A 26,708-nucleotide genomic window follows, 5' to 3' on the forward strand; every position below is an offset into this window, starting at 1 on the left:
GGAAAGGGAATTAAAAAATATTAAAAAAGAAAAAAATGTTGAAATCAATATGTTCAAATATACTGTTACTAACAATGTTATTAAATGTTCATTTAATTGTTAATACTATGGAATTATGTGAGTGTTAAAAGCTGAGCTGGAAATCCTTGTTGTGATATGAATACATACTTGTGTACTTAAGTGTTTACATAATAATTTCCTGACATCTAGAACTCAAATCATTTATTGAATGTTTATCTTCTTTCTTTTTTGGTTTTCTTTTTCTTTGTGGTTGATTAGCAAATTTTACACCCAAAATAAAAATTATTTATGATAATTTAACAACAGGTGCGAAAAAGCATGTTTATGTGTGTGCATGGTGTGTTTATTTCTTATTTATTGTTATTAGAAATAAACAATATCTTAGAAATAAACAAACACATTTAATAAAATTGTTGCTAACAACAAATATTTATTTAATATTCAGTCTTGTAGAATTTTCCCCAATCACCCATTAACCCAGTAAGTGCAACTGTCTCTAAATCGGTACACCAACTAATAGACTATATAGAACTTACTTCCATTATTAGGATGTCTTGTTATATATATGGATAATTCCATGTCATCGTACGTGACATTTGTACGCATATAAAGTGAAATATATTTTGAAAAGAATCTGAAAAATAATTTTGTTCCATTCAGAGGATACCTTATAGTTATACCCTACACCACCATAATGGAGAGGGTATTATGCGTTTGTGCAGATGTTTGTAACACCCACAAATATTAGTCTAACACATACCTTAAAGTATACTGATCAACTCAGAATCACTTTCTGAGTCGATTAAACGATGTCCGTCCGTCTGGCTGTCCATATAAACCTTGTGCGCAGAGTACAGGTCGCAATTTTGAAGATATTTCTATAAAATTTTGTACATATAATTTTGTTGACCAAAAGACGGAGCCTATTGAAACTGGCAGATTTGCAAATCGGTCCATTATTTCACCTAGCCCCCATACAAATGTCCTCCCGAAATTGGACTTTATCAGTCATAAATGTTTAATTTATATAGGTATCATCACAAATTTTGCTCCAAATAAGTTTTATATATATGAAATTCATGTCACCAAATGTTATTATGATCGGTCTATAATTAGTCATAGCTCCCATATAAGACCCGCTTCCGAAAATCACTTTAACTAATAAACCTCCTAAAATTGTTCGTATACACATAAAATTCAACATAAATAACTTTAATATAGACATAAATAACGCAACCAAATTTCATGGCGATCGGTCCATAATTAGTCATAGCTTCCATATAAGGCCCATTTCCGAAAATCACTTTAACGAGCATAAATATCTTAAAAATGTTGGTATACGCATAAAATTCAACATAAATAACTTTCATATTAACATAAATAATACAACTAAATTTCATGGCGATCGGTCCATAATTAGTCATAGCTCCCATCATAGCACTCTTCCGAAAATCATTCACGAAAATATATTATTATTTTAAAAGAAAAATGATTTTGCTCATTTACTTAGTGTAGGGTATTATATGGTCGGGCTTGACCGACCATACTTTCTTACTTGTAAAATACGGTGTAAAATACCCAGCAGTTAAAGTTACCTAAAAGGTAACTTGACATTAGTTTCAAATCAATATCTATGGATAAAAATTACCAAATATTTTTACTCCATAAGTAACTAAGCACTGATAGATATCTTTTTGTTGAAATTACGGGCATAAGCCAAATGTTTTTCCTTTACTATCCGTTATCTATACATGTTATAACAAGTAAGAGAGCTATATTCGGCTGTGCCTAATCTTATATACCCTTCACCAAATTATACTTTAAAATAAATTTTTTTAAATATTTTTAGGTAAACAAAATTTAATTTTTTTTAATTGTTTTTAAAAATTTTTTTTTTTTTAATTTTTTTTTAAAAAAAGTTTTTTCCAAATTTTTTTTTTGGAAAAAAAATTTATGAAAAAAAATTCGGGTTAAAAAATATTTTTCCCTTACTATAAGAGACATTTTTTGGAGAAACTTGAAGAACTAACATTAGTAATAGCTACCGAGCGAAGCTACCGATGATTTTATAATAAATATAATTTAATATCGTACGTGACAGATTTTTCTGTTAATTTGATACATATAATTTTTTCGGCCCAAGGACGAAGCCTATTGAAACTGGCTGAATTCGGTGCATTATACCACCTAGCCTCCATACAAATGTCCTAACGACTTTATCGGTCATACATAAATGTTTACATTATATAGGTACATATCTACACAAATTTCGCTCAAATATATTTTATATATACGGAATTCATGTCACCTGATTTTATGATGATCGGTCCATAACACTATACAACAAAATCAAATTTTTTCCAAATAACAAGGTCAGACCAATAAATTTTGATAGAGCGTTTTGAAAGTTAACATCTGAATTTCATTTGAGGGCGGGTTAAAGTTTCCCAACTCTGGCACATTCTTATTGTTAATCTTCATAAGAAACCATATGATCCTTACATTTTAGGTATAAATGTTACGGAGAACATTTTTGTAGAATATGTTAACCCTCTAAATCCTCAAGGCATGGGTCTTTTTTGTCCTTCTTTTAAAAAAGTGCAAAAACCACCATTAAAAAGGGATTTAAGGGGTTAAACTATTCTGTAAAAAAATTATACGTGAAATTTTACTATAAGTTCCTGAATACATCAAAACGGAAAATTCAACCAGAAAGTCAGAAAAAAGACATAACAAAAGAGAGCATAGGGTTAATTTCGCATTTATTAAGAATTTTATTTTAAAGAACATTTTAGGTATAAAATGTATTCAGCAAATTTATGTAAAATGTTACGAAGAACATTTTTGTATAATATGTTAACCCTCTAAATCCACAAGGCATGGGTCTTTTTTGTACTTCTTCTAAAAAAGAGCAACAAACACCATTCAAACAGGGATTTAAGGGGTAAAAATGTTCCGCAAAAATATTATCCGTGAAATTTTACTATAAGTTCCTGAATACATCAAAACGGAAAATTCAACCAGAAAGTCAGAAAAAAGACATAACAAAAGAGAGCATAGGGTTAATTTCGCATTTATTAAGAATTTTATTTTAAAGAACATTTTAGGTATAAAATGTATTCAGCAAATTTATGTAAAATGTTACGAAGAACATTTTTGTATAATATGTTAACCCTCTAAATCCACAAGGCATGGGTCTTTTTTGTACTTCTTTTAAAAAAGAGCAACAAACACCATTAAAACAGGGATTTAAGGGGTAAAAATGTTCCGCAAAATTATTATCCGTGAAATTTTACTATAAGTCCCTGAATACACCAAAACGGAAAATTCAACCGGAAAGTCAGAAATAAGACACAACAAAAGAGAGCTTACGGTTAATTTCGTATTTATTAATCTATCAAAATTTATTGGTCGGTTGTATAGTTTAATTAGTCCCATATAAGGCTTGCTTCAGAAAATCACTTTAAAAAGCATAGATCTCTTAAATAAGTTGGTATACACATAAAATTCAAAAGAAATAACAGTCATATAGAAATTAATCACACGTCCTATCTTCATGACGATCTGTCCATAATTGGTCCCATATAAGACCCACTTCCGAAAATCACTGACGAATATAAATTTTTGAAATTAAAAAAAAAATATAAAAAAATATATCCATTAATTTCCTCATAATTTTTATATAGGCTCTGACAAAAGCGGAAACGTTTCACACTTCCACCTGAAGTGATTCAACTAATATGTTGCAGTGAATCCATGGAAGAATTTCACTTTAGCCACCAAGACGATGATATTAATGAAAGTGATTTAAATTTACAAAATGAATTAGATTTATGCAATTACTAAAAGTTTTAGTATTATTAAAATAAATGAATGTATTAAGTTTGCATTAATAGTGGCAAAAGGGTTAATTTTTGGACGTTAGTGGGTTAAATTGCATTTTTAATAGAGTTATTCTTACTTATGAAATTCTTTAGGATTTTGTTTTGAGTAGCATAATTTTGTAGTCGTTATTAATTTTGCCATTTAAAAACAAATTAAATAAAACATGGATAGCGACAATTTCCAAATCTCCTCACCTCTTTCAATTGAAATTTGAAAAAAATTCCGAAGAAGAAAGTTAGGCCAAATCACTAATGAACAATTTCAAATAGATTGTTTTAAAGGATTTGACATTTCTGGCAATGTCAACGGATCTGCAAATTGTTGCCATACAACAATCTGAAAACCGTGTGAATTGACCATTTTTGTTGGCAGATAAAGTTATTGTCTGACAATTGTCAGCTAATGAAATTGTAAGGTTTTCTTACAATCGTCTGAACTGACAATTTACCTATTGCTAACAATTGTTCATTGCCAGCACATTGCCAGATCGGACAACCGTCTATACTCTAAAAAAAATGTTTAGACATCGCACAGTGTGGGAAATGAAAAAAAAAATTGTAAATAAATCTGTAACTTCTAAACCGATAGTCCTATTTTAATAAAAACAGAGGAGGTGTAGCTGAATTTGGACTTTAAACACTAAGGTGGGCGGAGGGAGGTTCAAGGTCCCAAAGTGGGGCATCAAGGTTATATGAAAAATTAAAAATTATTCCAAATGCTTGTTTTCGAAATGAAAGATAGATTTTTTGAAAAATTTTAATTTTTAAAATGCAATAAAAGTTTTGTCATTGAATCGTTTTTATTTGACACTATAAGATTTTTTATCAAAATTCAAAAGTGAAAAAAAAAATATTTTCTTATTGAGAATCCCACAATTCACAAAAAACATTTCAAAATCCTAAAAATGGTATTTTTTAGATTTATGACTCTGTTGACTGCATCGAGGTCCAGACTATAAATTCCCTTTGTAAGATATTTAAGAATATATGGGGTTAAACAGAAATGGTTTTAATTTTTAAAAGCAGCTATGAGATTAGTGAAAATTTGGCTTAAATTTGCAATTTACAGAAAAAAATTGGTCTAATTCGGACGGCTCTGAATCTCGCAGTTATACAAATTTTGAAATTATTTTACTACTAAAGCACGTACTCCCTCGACCTGACTTTGCACCCCAAACTCTTATTATCTGAAGCCAGATGACGGTTTTTGAGGTGGTCATATAACAAAGTTGTAAAAGATATCTATAAGTACAGTGTGATGCTATGCCCTTAAAAAAAGAAACGAATGTATTTAAGGCAAATGTGATACTATATTTATGAGTTCCTCTTAAGGCCAGGGGATATACAATGTTTCTGTCTTTTTATTTGGAGTAAAAATATATAAATCCAAATGTATGCCAGCAATAGGCAACGATTGTTAATGGTATAGCAAAGCAAAGACTAAAGGGGAACTGGTGCCGCTTGAATTCAAATGGTCAAAGTCCTTGGAAATCATCGGTATACGTGGAATCAGTACGTCTTCGCCTTTGAATCTACCGATGTTTATTTCATCAATTAACGCATTTTAGTTGCGGAGAAGCATTATCATTGGTCAACCTTCAATGCGGCATTCCGGCTGGTTCCAGTGAATTCAAAAATTCAGTAGGACAATTGACAACTTGTTCTTCGTTCATCACGGTGTCAATCGATTTGTATTTCATTGTTTCGCTAGGCAGTTTCAATTGAATTTGCTCATTGAGCTTGTTGACGGGAGCAATTGAAAGAAGAGCTTTGAAAAAGTTTGTTCCTTGCGCCAATCAGTACGTCCTTGTGATTACTGTAGTCATCATCCTTATTGTAATTAAATGCCGCCAACTTTAAATCGATTATTTCTCTTGATCGAGCCATTCGCGAGCGATTGGCTATAGTCTTTCGATATGCTTTTGGGGTATCTCGGCAGTTATCGATGAAAATGCACTGCGACGCATTTGCTGAAGCCGCGATTCGCGTTCTCTTTCCGTTTCTGAAATATTGAATGATGTAATAAATCTATTTGTAAGAATCATTCCGAGACACGTGTTACATGTCATGACTGTAAAAAAATATAATTAGAAATCATGTCATGTAAGTAAACGAAAAATATATTCGAAAATAAAAATTACAATACAAACATTAAAATTATATTAAGGGAAAAAATGTATGAAAAAAGAAAGTATGCAGTTATAAGTAAAATATGCAAAAATATGCTATACAAAGAAAATTATGCTAAAATATGATGTAGAGAGCAAAATATGAAAAAATATGCACTAACAAACCGATGTCAATATAAAAATTGTCTGCAACGGATAAGTAACTAACTAGTTACATATATGATTATAGAACTCACAAAATACTGCCCGATTTTAATAAAGCCTTCATGCTTCATTTGTTACTAAACTAAAGATAAATATTAGCGGTATTCACATTGTAGATTACTGGCCTGGCAATGTAGTAAAAGAGCACATACGCGCAAACCAAAAAAAAATACATTACCAACTACTTTTTTGCATATTTCCCTTTTGAAATATTTCAATTAATTTTTTGTTATAATTTCTTGCAAGGCGTATTAATCAGGTGAGAGCTTCTCGGCAACAAATACAACAAAGACATTAGTTGTGTCCGCGTACTTGATAATTTGTACAAATTATCACTGGAAGTTACGGGATTCCGTTCGTTTACTTTTAAAAACTTGTAACGAAAGAGCAAGAGAGTGTTAAAAGTGACAGTTCGTAGATAGAGAACATGATATTTTTTACTGGACATTTGTTGTCCAGTAAAAAATATGTTTAAAACATATTGTTGCAAATGTAAAAAATGTAAAAAAAAAGTTGAAAATTATCACAATTTATAAGTCTTGCAAAGAAAAGAAGTAAAATAACACAAAACAAACGTTTTAAATTTAAATACAACTTATTTTTACAAATTGTTGTTCGCGTACTTTTTTGGATATTTTTTTAGATGTATTTTTACGCTCTAAATTAAAGTTACTGGATAATTTTTACTGGAAAGTACGCGATCACACTTAATATTTGTTAATTGTCAGTGTCAACAAACAGACACAAAAATTATGTTATTTTGGTCAGTCACTGAATTGTTGAGGATTCAATACCACTGCTACTCACCTGATTTTATTGTTTTATGTATTTTCTTGTATTTATTTACAAAATTATTTGTTTAAAAAATAATTTACAAAATTTTTAATATTTTCAATTAAAAATAAGCTGTGTTCGTAATTTCACCTTATTAATACACCTTGATTTCTGGTTTTGGAAATTTCATAATTACTTTTTACATGAATTGTACACAAAACTTGATAAATTGAAATTTTTAAATAAAGGTTCAATGAAAAAAGCTGAAAACGGCGTAACAAATGCAGAAAATCGTTTGTATTCGAATTTGTCAACAGCAAAACAAAAAGGTACGTTTTACAATTTGTAAAATATTGTGTCATTTACTGTTTAACTATAACAAGAGCTCCACATCATAAAATAATAATAGGATTTTATCACAGATCATTACAGATATGAAACAAATGACAGTTCTCAAAAATGTAATATCGAAGACGTTCTACAGCCACTTTTCAATGGTTGTGGTTTGCAGAGCGAGAGAGAAAAAATATTATTTTCAATATTCATATGTACATATTTGTACCTCTTTCCAAACCACAACCATTTTAACTTTTTTTGTTTGTTTTCTATTTTTATATTACTGAAACCAGCTGATTGATTCATATCTGTATAATCTGAGGTTTTTATGTTCGTAACAGAAAAATTTCAAAAAAAAATAGTTTTGAAAATAACTACATTGCAATATCGATATCAATGCCACCCATTAAAGCAATAATAAGTTTTAAACATTACAATAGTGGAATTCGGTATTAACTGCAAATGGTGTGGCAAAAATCGTGTTCGTACTGAAATCCATTTAATAAGTCAGATCCGATTTATTATTTTTGGGGCAAAGTTTCCAACCATAGAGAAAACACTTTCGATTTTCACAGATGGCCTTATGGACAGCAATCTAAATTGTTTTTCCGATTGGTATTTGTTTCCAATAAAGCCAATACCTATTTGAAAAGATTTTCTAGCTTTTAGAAACATCATCTCTATGGGCAAATGAGTTATCAATTTGGTCAAATAGGAGTTCATACATTAATAAGTTTTTATACCCTACACCACCATAGTGGGGAGGGTATAATGCGTTTGTGCAGATGTTTTTAACGCCCAAAAATATTAGTCTAACACCCACCCTAAAGTATACCGATCGACTTAGAATCACTTTCTGAGTCAATTAAACGATGTCCGTCCGTTCGTCTGACTGGTCGGCTGGCTGGCTGTCCATGTAAACCTTGTGCGCAGAATACAGGTCGCAATTTTGAAGATATTTCGATCAAATTTGGTACATATTATTTTTTCGGCCCAAAGACCAAGCCTATTGAAACTGACTTAAATCGGTCCATTATTTCACCTAGCCCCCATACAAATGTCCTTCCGATATTGGACTTTATCGGTCATAAATTTAATGTGTATGTATCTCCACAAATAACCAAATAAATACACAAAATTCATGTCACCAAATTTTGTTACGATCGGTCCATAATTAGTCATAGCTCCCATATAGACCCGCTTCCGAAAATCACTTTAACGTGCATACACACAAAATTCAACTTAGTTAACTTTAATATAGACATAAATCACACGACCTAATTTCATGGTGATCGGCCCATAATTCGTCATAGCTCCCATATATGGCCCACTTCCGAAAATCACTCAAAAATATAAATTATTGAAATTTTAAAAGAAAAATGTTTTTGCTCTTTTACTTAGTGTAGGGTATTATATGGTCAGGCTTGACCGACCAACTTTTTTACTTGTTTTTGCATTATATTTGATTTTTTCACATATTTTAATTTTAAAATCAAAATTTTATTACACCAACATTTTTTTTACCAAATTGTTTTTTCGCCAAATTATTTTTTTTATCAAATTGTTTTTGTTATTAAATTTATTTTTTTCACCCGGCACAGCCAACTGTGTAGGCATCACTACACAGTGGCTTGGAAACTTTTTATTTTGGAAATTTCGTTTTTATTTGGAATGATCCTCTCAGGCTTACAAAATTTAAAAAAAATCATTTATCTTTAGATAGCACTTGAAAATATCTCCAAAAAAAATGCTTACATGTGTTAGAAAAATTGTTTTTTTTTTGTTGGTAAATTTTATAAAATCATCAATTGGAATTTCAAATAAAATAGAAAAAGTTCTAAATTCGGAACATTTAATAGGGCATATTATTTCTCTTATTGGAGAAACCATATTAAAACGGACAGAAAACTGCTATTTTCGGATTTAACATCCTCGATTTTAATGAAATTTTCGATGTAAAAATATCGCAATTTGAAAGGACACCTAAACTCTCTACTATATTTGTGCAAAAAAATGATCGATGTAGGCTTGATTAGTTCAGGAGTTATAAAGAAAAACGTTATTAAAATCTGATGACAATATTTTCGAATTGGATTTCGAACTTGTGTTCGAACCATTTTTAATGATGTAAAAAAATAAAAAAAACCTATTGACAATGCAATATTATGTTCGATAATTTGAAATTTAGTTTGCAAATGCGAACTTAGATTCGATAATTTTTTAAAGCTGTTAAAATAGTCTTTAAATCATGAGGATGCCTAAAAGAAATAATAATTTTAAATCCGAAATATTCCAGATTAATACCCGGAAATTTTTGTCTGGGAATTTAAGCAAGAGAAAATCAGTTGATAAAAATCAATTAAATAATCATAGCTGTAAATTCGGTTACCACAACCAAAACTATTTTCTCTGTGTAAGAAAAACCGAAGATTGTTTATTTCAGAGACCGAAAATAACGGGTTCACTTTCATTTCAATGGTAAATTCTAATTCGCAGGCATTTAAAAATAATTTTTTGTGATATATCACTGAGAGAGTGATTTATTCGAGAACATTTTAGGTTTGGGGTTGAGAGAAACAGAAAAGAAACAAACACATATAATCTGGATGAGTGATTTATAATTTATTGTTTTTGTAAAGGTCAGCTTGTGACTTTTATTTCCGAACATGAAAAATAAATCGTAAAAATGCATTTTATGCAAATCAACGCTTAAATATATAATATTTATCAAATGATTAATAACAAATTAAAAAAAAATTCTCATTTCTGTTACTCAGACTTCATTACTTCATATTTATCATATTCTTTCCATAATTTGTTAAAAACTACTAACAATATGTTATTGTATGTAAACAAAAGAGAAAGTAACAGTTATTAAGAACAAGAGCAATTGAATTGTTTATCTCACATCAAACCATTAAAAAACAACTAAAACGAATAAAGGTCATATCAAACCATTTAAATAAAAATAATTTTATAACTGTTATTTTCAGTGATTTATTTTAATCACAAAAATATAAATCACAATTTGGGCTTTTTGGTATATGGACGAGTTATTTTCGATCTCTGGTTTATTTAAAACAGGAAAATTAACTATTCTAGTGGGTCAACTTAATACTAATTGAAATTTTAAGTTCTTGCATGAACAATTAAAATGCTTAACATTCATAATCAATTTTTAATTTTATAAAAAGTTTATAAAACAGAATTTCCATACAAAATTTATTTTATAAACCCGTATTAAATTTAAAAATTGATTATGAATAAGGCCTTAAAACTTTAAGGGCCAAAGTTCCAAAGTTCCAAGGGTACCTTTTTCTATTACTTAATGTTAACTTTTACTATTTCGAACTTATAGGCAAGTTGTAATAATGGCCCTAAGAATATTAATATTTTCAACAAACAATAGCAGTAATATTGGTTTCGTTCTATTTTGAAACGAATTACGCATTTTATCCAGATTTAAGTTATTGGGACTTATGTTGAATGATTATTTTAAACATTTTACTGTTTTTTAATATTAAACATTTTTGGGGAATTCTAGGGACAAAAAAGATTTTTTTTATTATTTTCCGGGAAGGGAAACAGTCCGTGAAATGTATTACTTCAAAGAAATTTCGAGAAATTTTAAAATGATAAAATCACAAAACTAACTCGATAAATAAAACCAAAAAATATATTACTTAATTTTCTCAATACATACATATATTTCGTTGAATTAAAAATCCACATGCTACATTTATAAAATTATTCCCACCCATTTCCACACTACATTTGGAAAATTCTCACATTTATAATAATAATAATTAAGTTTGCCCTCTTTTAACCAATGAATTGAATGAAAGTAAATTGTAACTAATTTTTGCAGCTTATGATGCTCTACGTAATAAAATAATGGAAGCTGAACGTATGTCATCTTTGGGTGGTAATCTCTGGCTATCGTCAGCCGAAGAGAAAGCCAACAGCATATTAATGAATGCCAAAAAGGAAGAGGTAACCTAATTGCAAACAATTGAAATAAATTATACCTAAATTACTTACTCTTACTGGGCCATAGATAACTGAGGGTTTCAAAGATCCCACCAAATATCCGCCAGCCATGCATTTCTTCCAGGGCAAACAGTATTTACGCCAAAGTGAGGTCTTTCGCATTATACAAAAAATGCCCAAGGGGGCTTTTTTACATGGCCACAACAAGGGTATGGTCAGTTCCAAATGGGTTATAGCCAATCTAACAAATTTATATAATTTGTACACCTGCCGCGATGTCAGTGGTTTGCTGATATTCACCTACGATCAGAGCAAGTGCCATAGTGAGGTGCAAAATGTTTGTTTGGAACGTGTCAATGCAGAGGATAAGAGATTGTATGAAAAACAATTGGAAAAGCATATAAATATGTACAGCATGCATCCGGAATGTGAGCTGGTTCTTACGACAGTAATTTAGAAAACAATTAGTGTTAATTAGTTTGGTTCATTTATCATTTTAGCTATGATCACTGATCGCAGAAAGATTTGGAAACGTTTTGAGAATATTTTTCAAACCGTTGACCAATTGTACAAATATCAACCGGCATTTTGTAATTATCATAAACGTTTGTTGGAGGAGTTGTGTGAGGACAATATAATTTATGCTGAAATAAGAGCATCTTTATCGCCGGTAAGTAGAATGAAAATAATTTTTAATATTTTTGGAACTTTGTAAGTTGTACAAAGTGATTAATAACTGCATTTAATACACTTACACGTCTTCTCTTAAATTTCAAAACAGCGTAACTATTAGAATCCCTTATAGTTTTATACTCAACCCAACACATACCCAATAATGATTGTAGACCCCACAAAAGACGACATGTTTGTCAGTTATAAGGACACATATTTTTTTAAATTTTTTTTTTTTAATTTTTAAATTTTTTAGAAAATGTATATTCAGTTTTACCGGATTTGTGTACACACCATCAATATGTGACAATCAAATATTTTTCTGATAAATGGATTTTATTGAGTGTTGGGTCAGTTATTGACCGATCCTCACAAAAATTGGTAGAAAGATTTAGGTTCATATAAAACTTGTTTATGTCCAATTTCGTCACGATTTTAATTATTATAAGACAACTAACTGACCCCACAGACGTTGTCCTGTCCAAGTTAAAAAAATGCTTGTGTTCGATTTGTAAATTTGAGAGAAGCGGTTTGAAGTTAAAAATAAAAAAATACGTTTTGTTGAATGATAATTTTTATTGATATAGGTTTGGGTTATGTTTGATGTACAATGAATCTTATGGTCATAGAATAAAATATACATAGAAGCGTTACTGAGAGACAAACAACCTAAGTCTGTTGTCAAAAACCTAAGTTTTCAATGTACATATTTTGAGTTTTTATATAAATAATCGAATTATGAGTGATCACAGATCGAGCTGCTTTTCTAGATTAAACGCTTATTGGCCAAGTTATTAGCAAATTTATATATTTTGAGTTTTTATGTAAAAAATCGATTTTTTGTCAGAAATATGAGTGATCACAGATCGAGCTCCTTTTCTTGATTAAACGCTTATTGGCCAAGTCATTAGCAAATTTAGATATTTTGAGTTTTTATATAAAAAACTGATTTTTGGTCAGAAATATGAGTGATCACATTTGGCCAAGTTATTAGCGAATTTAGATATTGTGAGTTTTTATGAAAAATCGATTTTTGGTCTCAAATATGAGTGATAACAGATCGAGCTGCTTTTCTTGATTAAACGTTTATTAGCCAAGTTATTAGCGAATTTAGATATTGTGAGTTTTTTATGAAAAATCGATTTTTGGTCTCAAATATGAGTGATAACAGATCGAGCTGCTTTTCTTGATTAAACGCTTATTGGCCAAGTTATTAGCGAATTTAGATATTGTGAGTTTTTTATGAAAAATCGATTTTTGGTCTCAAATATGAGTGATCACAGATCGAGCTCCTTTTCTTTATTAAACGCTTATTGGCCAAGTTTTTTTTTTTATATTATTATAAAAAATCGATTTTTTGTCAGAAAAATGTGTGATCACAGATCGAGCTCCTTTTCTTGATTAAACGCTTATTGGCCAAGTTATTAGCGAATTTAGATATTGTGAGTTTTTATATAAAAAATTGATTTTTTGTCAGAAATATGAGTGATCACAGATCGAGCTCCTTTCTTGCTTAAACTCTTATTGGCCAAGTTATTAGCAAATTTAGATATTTTGAGTCAAAGAATAATAACAAGAAGTGAAACGCTGTCAAAAAAAACCTAAGTCGGTTGTCATAAAAAACCTAACTCTTTAAATGTATTGGTAACATTTTGTTTATATGTATTGGTTTTCAAACCACTTTCACCACACTCCTCAAACACACAGAGTTGTAAAAAAGCGACCTTAAAAATTATAACAAAATTTTATTACAATTAAATTTAAGAATTTAAACAATTCTCAAATTATTTAATTTATATTTGACCAGAAAATATTTTATAAATAGATATTTCTGCTTATTATTCTAAAATGTCTGCAAAAAATGAATTTATTTGAATTTTTTATTAATTTTCAATACGAAATTTTACAAATGTGTTTTTTTCAGTTTTAATTTCAACCCCCAAAAATTTAATGTCAAAAAAATCCATAAAAAATATTTTTCGTTTATGCAAAATATGCATGTTTCGGTTACTTTAATGGTTTAAATTTGTGTAAAAAAATAAAAGAATATTATGTGTTTGTGAAAGAATGTGTTAGAATTGCAATTTTCAAGAAAAAGTTTTGAAGTTAAATCTCTCTCTCAAGTGTGTTGAATTCACATACTACTTGTATGTGAGAAGAGAGAGAAGTTGTTGTTGTAGAAAAATTGAGAGGCTTCCCTTCTTGTTATTCTTTGTTTTGAGTTTTTATATAAAAAAACAATTTTTTGTCAGAAATATGAGTGATCACATTTCTAGCTCCTTTTCTTGATTAAACGCTTATTTCACCAAATTTGGCCACATATAGAATCAGTTATGTAGGTTTTTATTATGCAATACAAAAATAATGGTGTATATACTTATACACTATTGTTTTATTGAGGGGACGTATTGATCTTTTATATAAAAAAATCGATTCTTGTTCAGAAATATGAGTTTTCTCATGAAATTCGACAATCGCTAACATGAACCATCTTGGTTTTAATTAGTTCACGTTACCGCGAGTGCACTGTATTTTGTTGTTGTGTCAGCCATTAAAGTTGGGAGAGAGTAATTATTTTTACTCTCAGTTACGCCTCTACTCTGTGCTTATGGTGTTCTATTTAGTATTGTTGCTTCGATGAGTTTATTCATCAGGTTTTTTACCTGATGAATTCTAAGTCGATCGGTATACTTTAAGGTGGGACTAATTATTATTGGGCGTTACAAACATCTGCACAAACGCATTATATCCTCCCCACTATGGTGGTGTAGGGTATAATAACGAACAAACTAATGTATTAAATTAAATGAAAATCAGTATGCGTACTTACGCCATGGCGCGCCAATAGCGTTAAAATTATCACTCTTCGAATATGAAATCTTTAGAGAATATCGATTAGTAACATCAACATCATCTTCGATGCAAACCACAAATCTTTACAAAAGAAACATTTTTGACAGATTATGTAAATGATTCAATATTATCGATTTTCTTTAAAAAACCAAAAATCAAAAAAATAACATCCTTAATTGTGTTTACTTAAATTTGTATTTATCAAATGCTATCATTACAGTTATATGGTGACAATAATGTAACCTTCAACTCTCTGGAAGTGGCCAACGAATTGGAGAAAATAGTGGAAAGTTTTAAAGTAAAACATCCGGATTTTATGGGCATGAAAATAATATATGCCAAAAGGAATAAGGCCACAGTAGATGAAATGACACAACGTCTAACAACATTCAAACAACTGCAGTAAGTTTCAAGCAAAAAATCACAAACCTGTTACTAAATCTAAACAATTTACAGTAATGCCAAGCCGAATTTTATAATAGGTTTCGATTTGATAGGACATGAAGATTCAGGAGATCCATTGCATAAATTTGCCAATGAATTGTCGGATTTGCCGGCAACTGCACACTTTTTCTTTCATGCTGGAGAGACTAGTAAGTTTTTTTTTTCTAGAAGCTTAAACAAAATATATGTACATATGTATGTCTATTTTTTATTATTATTTTTTATATTTCCTTAAAAGATTGGTATGGACGCACTGATTGGAATATGATGGATGCTTTGCTCTTAAATACCAAACGTATTGGACATGCTTTCGCCTTGCCCAAACATCCTCAATTGTGGTCTACTATTAAAAAACGTAATATAGCCATTGAGGTAAATCCCTTATCAAATCAAGTGTTGGGGTATGTTTGGGATTTGAGAAATCATCCGGCCGCATTTTTAATAGCCGAAAATTTTCCCATTGTCATATCGGCCGATGATCCGGGGGTGTGGAATGCCAAGGGTTTGAGCTATGATTTCTATTATGCTTTTATGGCTTTGGCACCAGCGGAGGCGGATTTGAAATTTCTTAAACAATTAGCTTTAAATTCATTAAAGTAGGGAGACATTTTTGCTTAATGTATTCTTCCTAAATTAATATTCTTTAACTTTGCAGATATTCCATACTTACTTCCGAGGAACGTCGCAAAATCAATCGGATTTTCCAAAAGAAATGGGAGGAGTTTATTTACAATATAATCAATATGAAATTTTAATTTAATAAAACTTAATTTTATTTTATCAACTAAATCTCAAAATTAAAACACTAGAAGTAAGTAACAAATTTATTTAATTTACACAACATCTTTGGCATACCAGCCATGTAAACATTTTGGCACCGGTCCTGAGGTATGAAATACACATCTTCCTATTTCATTCCATGTTTTGGCACATAACACTAACAGGCCCACTTTGTTCTCATTGAAACCACCCCATACTATTGAGGCTAAAACGACACCATCATCTTCGTCGCGAGCATCGGGTGCAGGTACAAATATCGGTTCACTGGGGTAACAGTTGTCTTCGCACCATTTCTTACAGGTTTTATTAACCACATCAACTTTGATAATCTACAATGGAATTATAATTATGAAATTGAATGCGGAACTTCATTTCCCGATTAGGCGATATGATTTTTTATTATTTTATGAATCATACTTACCGTTCCTGGATTATCAGCATCCACATCAGAGCTTATAGCATAAAAGTATTGATACTTTTTAGCTGAAAGAAATATTAAAGTTATGAAATAATCGTTCTGTTCAATTGCCATAAAAATTTTGAGATTTTAGTCAGAATTTTGAAAAAAGGTTAAGAAAATAACTCCTCCACAAATCTAAGTACATAATAGAAATTACCACATATTTTCAGTTGTAAAAATAAATAAGTAATACAATTCGTGGATTCGAACGGTCTGCTATTAAGTCATATTGTCATAATGTCCTAATATATTATGATAGTTTAGACAAATTGTTGTAAAAAAAAGCTGACAGGTGTTTGGTACTTTTTCGAATTTAGGGGAGAAAACGGGTAAACACTATATAAAGGTAATTTTATTGCGGTTTTATTTCGGTTAGTTAATTAAATAAGCTAAACAGTTTTTGAGTTGCGCGAATATATCGAGCACTTAGCGCCAAATTATCGTAAGCGACAAGACACAAATTTTACAGGAGAAAGTTGTTTTGATTATTTTAAAATTTATACATAGAATTAAAAATATGATGCGATATAATATAATTTCGTTCAAGCTGTTTGTCTATTTTTCACAAAATATTTATAATTGAAATTAAATTTTTATTTATGAATAGTTTTTAATGAAATTTCACAGTTATGTAGATTTTTCTATTTAAAATGGAAAAATAAAAACGAATTTTGAAATTTATTATCAACAATCCAGCAATTCCCAAAAAAGTGTTGAAAAATTCCAAAAATGGGAATTTTTAATAATAAAATATAATAACCATACCAGGGTCGGGGTTATCGGAACCCTTTACAAGATAGTTAGAAACATATTGGTCCACCTAAAATCGGTTACTATATTTTGATATCGAATATGCGATTTGAGAATTTTTGCCCTAAATTTTAATTTTACTTTAAAATAGGTGTTTTCTGAATGGACCTGGTCCCCAGAGTAACAACAATATTAAAATTTTTTTAATTTAAAATATTTTATGAAAACTTAGCTTTCAGAAAGTATAAAGTATAATACATCCTCTTAGAAATTTTTTGCAATAACTTAAAAAGAAAAAAGTTATTTTTTCCCAAAAATTAGCGAAAAATCGCCTTTTTAAATTCAATGCTTATAACTTTAAACTTAGTCATTAGTCTTAAACAATTCCTTTTCTATTTGACACATACATATGTATGTTGTTAGTCCAATAAAGGAAAACTGGAGAAAATCGAGAAATATGTATTTGGATACGTTGTTATCAAAAAACTAGAGTAGGGTGGGTAAAAATGTTGAAAATTTAATTTTCAAATGCAAATATCTCCTAAGCTATAAGAGATAATTGCTTATCAATTATCTCTTATAGCTGAGATTTTTTGGAAATCGAAACACAAACGAAGAAATAGGTTCATTATAAAAATGTAACATACCCGAGGTGTCCTACTTTGAGGGCCCTTGGTCGCGCCCCTGGTGGACCCATGAGGTCCATGTTCAAAACTTAAATTCGACAACACTTCTTCTTTCTATACCACTGTGTGTCGCTTACAATAAAATTCGTTTACTGTAAAATGTAAACATAGACTTACGATAAAATCTTACCCCCTATAATTTTGAAGTTATTAACAATTTTGATATTCTGAGAACGCTAAAACATGAGTCGGTCCATAAAATTTTAATTTTTGCAATAAAAAAAAAAATTTGAAAATGTCGCTTACGATAATTTGGCGCTAAGGGCTCGATATGATGTGCAACTTCCTCGAACAAACACAAACAGCGTATTAATTACAAAAAATTTGTTTCCAAATTGCGTTTTAGTTAAAAAGAAAATTGAAAACTTACCCAAATAGTTTTCATAATTTATGCGCGGTGTCTCACAGCCCCAATCGCACAGTAACTCAGGTCTTACAAAGATTTGACGATCTGGCATTTCATAAGCTTCGGCCTGACAATTCGGTAAACTAACCAAATTCAACAGAGATTCATATTTTATATTTTCATGAGCTTCGGTAGGGCCTTCATTATTGTTCGACAAGTCATTCGTTGAAGCCCGAAGATTTGTGGTCATAAAGGTTATATCTTCATTTTGGGACTGAGAATGTTTCAATTTTGGTTGATGTAAACGAGAACTAATACCCGTCAATGTAAACGATTTCAAAAGACGACGTCTCTGTCCCAATTTCTGTGTAGTTTTCGCACTTGAAGTAGAACTGCCCAAAGGTAAAACAAATCTTAAAGGACGTCCCCGAAATAGTGATGCATAATCGGGATTGGATTGCATATTCATAATCGATTCCAAGTACATGCAATTAATCATTTCAGGATCCTTGTAGCAACATATATCGATTACGACATAATCATCCTCTTCATACTGATTGATTATGTGCAAAAAGAAAAACGCTTCCGATTCGAATGTATGGGTCACCTGGCCCGTTTTACGATCAACTAAATGAAATAAGGTGGGTTTATCTTCAAACCATTTAAGGCAGGCCGATAAATTTTGATTACATATGTGGGCTTTAATGAATTCGGGCAATGATATCGATAGCGGTTGTTCGACTATCACGAAATAATTTTCAGTTATTCCAAAAGTGTGCATATAACCAGGATGTAATTTCCAACGACATGGTACATGTGCTTTAACGTAGGCATTTTCGAACATATTTTCACCATGTGGAAAACATATAATACTATATGCTGGTCCTGATTTTGTGGTGGCCATGCCCAAATTGTATGTAGTGCCATTGGGCATAACATGTGGATGTGAGGTGTGACTAACAACGCCGGCAAAATCGGTCATAACCAAACGTCCTTCGGTAGCTAAGGTGCGAGGATTTATTCTGAATGAAAGAAAGGAAAATATAAGATAAATAAATATTAAAAATTCTTACTGCGTTTTTAATCATAGAATTTCCAGAACTACTGATTCAATGCAAATTTATGCAGGTGACTACATGCAAATTGAAGCGAATTTTTTAGTTTGACATTATCGCTACATGCTCTCAGTTCGAATTCGCTTTAATTTTCCTGAATTCGACTTTGTTAGCTGCATAAATTCGACTTGTACTCATTATTTTATTTATCTAAACAGGTTTAGACATTCAGACAAAAAAAATTATAAATGTAAACTTACCTATGAATTACTGGTGATTCGGTGAAAGTGTAAAACTCATCGCCAAAAGGATAAATAGAAATCATACAATTATCAGAGCCACTATCGGGACGAAATATAGCCGAAACTCTATAAATCAAAATAATCATTAATTTTCCAAAATATTGGAACAACAAACTAACTATGACTTACTTATCAAATATCGAATGACAAGGATCTGGTACAGAGGCGGTACCAAATTCTGTTACCACAATCCTTTGAGCAGCATTATTTTTTTTCAACGTTTCGGTTTCTACAAAACGATTTTGATACGTAACATGACCATTATGTATGGCAAAACGATGCAGCAATGCAGAGCAATCGAATAAATGTTGAAATGTCATATCACCCACCTGCCAATTTCCCGGACCGTTACGCAATAAAGAGCCATTAATCCATGTGGGAATTTTACCTATAACATGACCTTCTATAGGTTCAATAATCTCTTTACAACAGGATCTTAACCATACTGTGGAATCGCAATTGGGATAACAGCGACCAGAGCCATCGATACGTTTTGATTCAGGATCATATTTTTTAGAATTGTATTTGACCTACAAAGAAAAAAACAGTTTAGTATATTTTTGTTAGTATAAATTTAAATAATAAACCTGTGTTTGTTTGTTTAATTGGAATTTTAAATTGAGCCATGCATAAAACCTTTTCGACCTTATGAAAATTATGCAAATACCAATTGTAAAAAAAATTATGGAAAAATCCATAATATTAATTTTATTTTATTTTTTTTATGCAAATTATTAGCAAACGCAAACTATTCTTAAATCAAAATGGTTTTCTTTACTGTCATGACATGTTTTATACAGCACGTTGTTACCATAGATAAATACACAAATAACAAGTCATAGATAAATACACATAGATCGGAAACTCTCCTGCCAAAGACCTAACTCAGTTGTCAAAAACCTAAGTGGTGAGAATGTATTAGTAAAAAAGCTATATGGAAACAATAACAAATTTCGTATGTGTGATTATGTTAAGTAATTTATTCGTTTGAGTTTATTCTAGTTTCCGCTCTATGTGTATTTGTCTATGGTTGTTAATCTTTTATTTCTATTCTGCTGCATTCTATCTTATTTCATAGAATGGTGTGTGTGTATGAGGGTTATAACTCAGTTGGCCAAATGGTCGAAGATATACAAAACTCACGTGATAACAAGATGAGCGACAATGTCTTGAATTAACCAACAGAAGACAGACGTATTCTTGAATGTGGTCTTCTGTCAACTTACAGCCTAAGTTTTAATTGTTATTGTGTGAACATTGGCTCACTTTTAGTCGTCCACTATTTTCGAGACATCAATTCGAAAAATTCGTTGATGCTCATATGTCTTCAAGGACTATACATTGTCTTGCACCAATCATTGAGGATGTCTTGAAGACGTGGCCAACTGGGAAATGTTATATAGTGTGTGTATACATATTTGCTTACTCATTGACATTGGCATATTTTCTGGGATTAGAAAAAATAAAGAAAAATAAGACACACAACTGTAATAAACCCGTATTATCCATACATACACAGAGAAAACTGATTCGTGATAGCAACCGAATTTGTTGCCAATCGAATCATTCTACGTTAGTGGCCGAATTTAACAGTTGTGGCTACAAAATATTAGAAAAGGAAACAAAATTATGGCTGCTTCAACCGAAATTCTTCTATATCAACTGACTTTCTGTTTATAGAACCGAAAAAGTCTATAATATATACGAATCATTCGATTGGCAACAGATTCGGTTGCTATCACGAATCTGTTTTCTCTGTGTAGTATCATAAAATGTTTCCCTTATAAATATCGTACCCATAGCGCCAAATTATCGTAAACGACATTTTCCAAATTTTTTTTTACTTGTAAAATTTAATCTCATTACCAAGGTACATACAAATAGTCTAACTCTTTGACAACAGTTCCTAACTCTATTTGCATTTAAATTAAAAAAATTAAAATTACGCATATACAAATCTTTCAAATAGGATTGAGACAAACATTTGGCATCATTTTTAATTTTTCATATACACGAGATACCACGTCAGTATTTAAAGTCGAAATTCAAATCTTAAATATTGAGTATTTGGGTGTTTAGTACTCAACCATTTATGGACCGGTTTTACTGATTTTAAATATCGTAGTATGTCAGATATATCCATCCATAAAAACCTTTCCGAATTTGGAAAACACAGAATTGAATTTTGGTAATGACATACATTATTTTGTAATGAGTGGTGGTTACCAGCACATTATTTTATTTAGTAGAGTAGGTACTTATTTTTATACAGGTTGGATATGAACTTTTGGATTTAGCACAGCTATGTATCTAGTGTGTTTTCATTTTTTTTGTTCATATTATATTAATTTATATGTTTATGTTAAAACCATTGTTAACTTTTGATAAAATAGCTCATACATTAGAGTGTCCCTTATAAGCCAAACATTTTTTTTTGGAATTTTGGAATGGGTACCCTCTATTTTTTTATACATATACACAAAATATGCACAAAACTATAGTTAAATATGAAATTTTGTCTTTCTATCATGATTGCAACCCGTGCCGACTTGGGATTTAGTTTTTAGGTGCATTTACAAGGGGATAAAATGCAATGTTTTGAGTTTTTGTAAAAAATTTGCTATTATGTAATTAATTTTGCAATTTAATTTAAAAGAATTGAAAATACGTAATTATCGTTTTAATAAGATATAAAAGACAAAAATTGGTTAAAAATTTTTAAAGTTATTAAAAAAGTTATCAAAATTACTGTGTTTTTCGTGATTTTAAAAGTTCAGGATCATTTGGACCCCAAGTGCTCTTAAGGGTTAATTTCCATCTTTGTGCTGTTATTGTAAATAATAGACTTCATGTTATATTTTTCTTAAGTTTCATCATAATCGGCCTAAAAATATATAACATTTCGCTATCTTTCCATTAAAAATTCCAAATATTGAAAATTTTGACTTTTGACTTTCGCGATATAAGGGTTAACGTTTACCGATTTTAAGAAAACTTTCAGACTATATTTAAAATTACCGGGACTATAATATTCTGAACAGATTTTACTTAAAATTAATAACAGTAAGGAAATTGGGTTCATTCGCCACAATATAGCTAAAAAATTAGTTTTTCTCGAAAATCGCTAAATTTGTATCGCAGATACGAAAAAACTATAGGAGGTATTGACATACTTTTTTCACATTTTTATTCCCTATTATGTTGTCAATAAATCCCCATGTGTTTAAATTGGAGTTTTCTTTGGTTATACTTGCGAATAGGTTAAATGTATCCTATGAAGATAAAAACTCATGTACAAGTAAATATGGATATATTTTGAGTAAAAACTTTTATTTTAATACTAGCTGACCCGACAGACGTTGTCCTGTCCAAATTAAAAAAATGGTTGTGTTCGATTTGTGAATTTAAGAGAAGCGGATAAAAATAGTTAAAAAGAAAAAAAATGTATTGTTGAATGATAATTTTTATTCATATACAATGAATCTTATCGTCATAGAATAAAATATGTATATGTATATAGAAGCGTTACTGAGAGACAAAGAACCTAAGTCAGTTGTCAAAAACCTAAGTCTGAAATATGAGTGATCACAGATCGAGCTCTTTTTCTTGATTAAACGCTTATTGGCCAAGTTATTAGCGATTTTAGATATTATGAGTTTTTATATAAAAAAATAGATTTTTTGTCAGAAATATGAGTGATCACAGATCGAGCTCCCTTTCATGATTAAACGCTTATTGGCCAAGTTATTAGCGATTTTAGATATTTTGAGTTTTTATATAAAAAAAATCGATTTTTGTTCAGAAATATGAGTGATCACAGATCGAGCTCCTTTTCATGATTAAACGCTTATTGGCCAAGTTATTAGCAAATTTAGATATTATTAGTTTTTTTTTATAAAAAAATCGATTTTTGTTCAGAAATATGAGTGATCACAGATCAAGCTCCATTTCATGATTAAACGCTTATTGGCCAAGTTATTCGAAAATTTAGATATTTTGAGTTCTTATATAAAAAAATCGATTTTTGTTCAGAAATATGAGTGATCACAGATCAAGCTCCATTTCATGATTAAACGCTTATTGGCCAAGTTATTCGAAAATTTAGATATTTTGAGTTTTTATATAAAAAAATCGATTTTTGTTCAGAAATATGAGTGATCACAGATCGAGCTCCTTTTCTTGATTAAACGCTTATTGGCCCAGTTATTACCGATATTAGATATTTTTAGTTTTTATATAAAAAAATCGATTTTTGTTCAGAAATATGAGTGATCACAGATCGAGCCTCTTTTCTTGATTAAACGCTTATTGGCCAAGTTATTAGCGATTTTAGATATTTTGAGTTTTTATACAAAAAATCGATTTTTGTTCAGAAATATGAGTGATCACAGATCGAGCTCCTTTTCTTGATTAAACGCTTATTGGCCAAGTTATTAGCGATTTTAGATATTTTTTTGAGTTTTTATATAAAAAATCGATTTTTGTTCAGAAATATGAGTGATCGCAGATCGAGCTCCTTTTCATGATTAAACGCTTATTGGCCAAGTTATTAGCGATTTTAGATATTTTTAGTTTTTATATATAAAAATCGATTTTTGTTCAGAAATATGAGTGATCACAGATCAAGCTCCATTTCACGATTAAACGCTTATTGGACAAGTTATTCGAAAATTTAGATATTTTGAGATATTATATAAAAAAATCAGATCAAGCTCCATTTCTTGATTAAACGCTTATTGGCCAAGTTATTCGAAAATTTAGATATTTTGAGTTTTTATATAAAAAAATTGATTTTTGTTCAGAAATATGAGTGATCACAAATCGAGCCGCTTTTCTTTATTAAACGCTTATTGGCCAAGTTATTAGCAAATTTAGATATTTTGAGTTTTTATATAAAAAAAATCGATTTTTTGTTCAGAAATATCTAGATCTAGCTCCTTTTCATGATTAAACGCTTATTGGGCAAGGTTTTAGCAAATTTAGAAATTTTGAGTTTTTATATAAAAAAATAATTTTTGTTCGGAAATATAAGTGATCACAGATCAAGTTCCTTTTCATGATTAAACGCTTATTGGCCAAGTTATTAGTAAATTTAGTTATTTTGAGTTTTTATATAAAAAAATCGATTTTTGTTCAGAAATCACAGATCGAGCTGTTTTCTTGATTAAACGCGAAAAATTAAAAAAATTAGCCAAATCGGTCAAGGCGTTCTGCAATTTTTGATACATATATCGAAAAAAAGTGTGCGTGGTAAATTTTTCTTATGAATTTTCGACTTTAGATAAATCGAAAAAAGTGAAAAAGAGAGCCAAATAGGTGCAGCCGTTTTCCGATTTTAGATAAATCGAAAAAAGTGGGTATAAAAGTGGGCTTGGTCAATTTTTCATTCCGTAAAAACCTATGTTGGACTATGACCAACATTTAAAAAACAAAATTGTCTAAATCGGTCCGGCCGTTCTCAACTGATGCAATTACCAACGAACGACATTTGATTTTTATTTATATATGTAGATTTCTCAAAATATGTTAATTTTGTTCCTACATTTCTTGTTCTAGTGGCCTGAGACACATTAATGGGCTGGCGATTTTTTAATAACTTTAAAATTTTTTAACCAATTTTTGTCTTTTATATCTTATTAGAACGACAATTACGTACACATTTCGATTCTTTTAAATTAAATTGCAAAAATAATTATTTAATGGCAAAATTAAAAAAAAAACTGAAAAAATGCATTTTTTTCCCCTTATAAATCGAAAGTCGGCACGGGTTGCCCTTCTTAGAACAAGGTAATAATGTTTTTGGTGGTATTTTAGGTCATTACGATAGTTTTCAGCGGGTACCGTTTCAATATTTCAGTACGATAGAGGGACACTCTATCGTACATGGATCAGTTAGTTTAGTTTTTTACTATCAAACAATTATAAATTAATATTTATATGCACGGAGGTAAAACTTATAGACCATAGGGTAACATAGAGACTAGAAGTAATGGGAAAAAACCTAAGTCAATTGTCAAAACCCTAACAATTGCAGCAACAAAATACATGTTAGTTAATGTATTTATACCCTACACCACCATAGTGGGGAGGGTATAATGCGTTTGTGCAGATGTTTGTAACGCCCAAAAATATTAGTCTAACACCCACCTTAAAGTATACCGATTGACTCAGAATCACTTTCTGAGTCGATTAAACGATGTCCGTCCGTCTAGCTGGTCGGCTGGCTGTCCATGTAAACCTTGTGCGCAGAGTACAGGTCGCAATTTTGAAGATATTTCGATCAAATTTGGCCCAAGGACCTAGCCTATTGAAACTGGCTGAAATCGGTCCATTATTTCACCTAGCCCACATACAAATGTCCTTCCGAAATTGGACTTTATCGGTCATAAATGTTTAATTTATATATGTATCTCCACAAATTCCGCTCCAAATAAGTTTTATATATACAGAATTCATGTCACCAAATTTTGTTACGATCGGTCCATAATTAGTCATAGATTATATTAAATTATTAAATTATATATGATAAATAGACCCGCTTCCGAAAATCACTTTAACGTGCATAAATCCCTTAAAAATGTTGGTATACACACAAAATTCAACGTAGTTAACTTTAATATAGACATAAATCACGCGACCTAATTTCATGGTGATCGGTCCATAATTGGTCATAGCTCCCATATAAGGCCCACTTCTGAAAATCACTCAAAAATATAAATATTTGCCCAATTCACAATTAGTGTCGTAACGTCGTATCGTTGTATGTCGTAATTTTTTTATTAATGTTTTGTTTTTGTTTCGAAAAATTTGTTTGAAAAATATTTATGACATACAATGCTACAACACTACGACATCAATTGTGAATTGGGCAATTGAAATTTTAAAAGAAAAATGTTTTTGCTCTTTTACTTAGTGTAGGGTCAAGCCCGACCATACTTTCTTACTTTTTTATTGTTGTATCAGAGATATGATTTGTTGTATTTTTGTTTGAGAATACCGACTGTCTCGTCTCTATGTTTATA

The 26,708-nt window shown here is 30.3% G+C and overlaps 2 protein-coding genes across 2 annotated transcripts in view; one reads left to right on the forward strand and one right to left on the reverse strand.

Annotated features, from left to right (window-relative positions):
• On the forward strand, positions 1-16,096 carry Adgf-D (Adenosine deaminase-related growth factor D). Its single transcript, XM_065515542.1, has 8 exons — positions 1-117; positions 11,217-11,341; positions 11,406-11,766; positions 11,839-12,008; positions 15,084-15,265; positions 15,320-15,456; positions 15,546-15,903; positions 15,963-16,096. The coding sequence occupies exons 1-8, from the start codon at positions 36-38 to the stop codon at positions 16,060-16,062; spliced, it is 1,515 nt and encodes a 504-aa protein (XP_065371614.1). The 5' UTR covers positions 1-35; the 3' UTR covers positions 16,063-16,096.
• The window catches only part of ninaB (neither inactivation nor afterpotential B), a 12,872-nt gene continuing 2,204 nt past the window's right edge, over positions 16,041-26,708 (reverse strand). The window contains exons 2-6 of the mRNA XM_065515543.1: positions 19,816-20,216; positions 19,645-19,752; positions 18,354-19,351; positions 16,509-16,570; positions 16,041-16,416 (exon numbers count right to left, since the gene is read on the reverse strand). Of these exons, the coding sequence (XP_065371615.1) occupies positions 16,141-16,416; positions 16,509-16,570; positions 18,354-19,351; positions 19,645-19,752; positions 19,816-20,216 (1,845 nt within the window). The 3' untranslated portion in view covers positions 16,041-16,140. The remainder of the gene's footprint in view (positions 16,417-16,508; positions 16,571-18,353; positions 19,352-19,644; positions 19,753-19,815; positions 20,217-26,708) is intronic.

Source organism: Calliphora vicina, chromosome 1 (assembly GCF_958450345.1).
Source record: "Calliphora vicina chromosome 1, idCalVici1.1, whole genome shotgun sequence".
Classification (NCBI taxonomy): Eukaryota; Metazoa; Arthropoda; class Insecta; order Diptera; family Calliphoridae; genus Calliphora; species Calliphora vicina.

Bases quoted from the DNA above. Each gene is read 5' to 3' on its own strand.
- Adgf-D (XM_065515542.1), top strand. From the start codon at position 36: ATGTTGAAATCAATATGTTCAAATATACTGTTACTAACAATGTTATTA. The intron at 11,342-11,405 runs GTAACCTAATTG...ACTGGGCCATAG, and splicing joins TGAATGCCAAAAAGGAAGAG to ATAACTGAGGGTTTCAAAGA. The intron at 11,767-11,838 runs GTGAGCTGGTTC...TTATCATTTTAG, and splicing joins GTACAGCATGCATCCGGAAT to CTATGATCACTGATCGCAGA.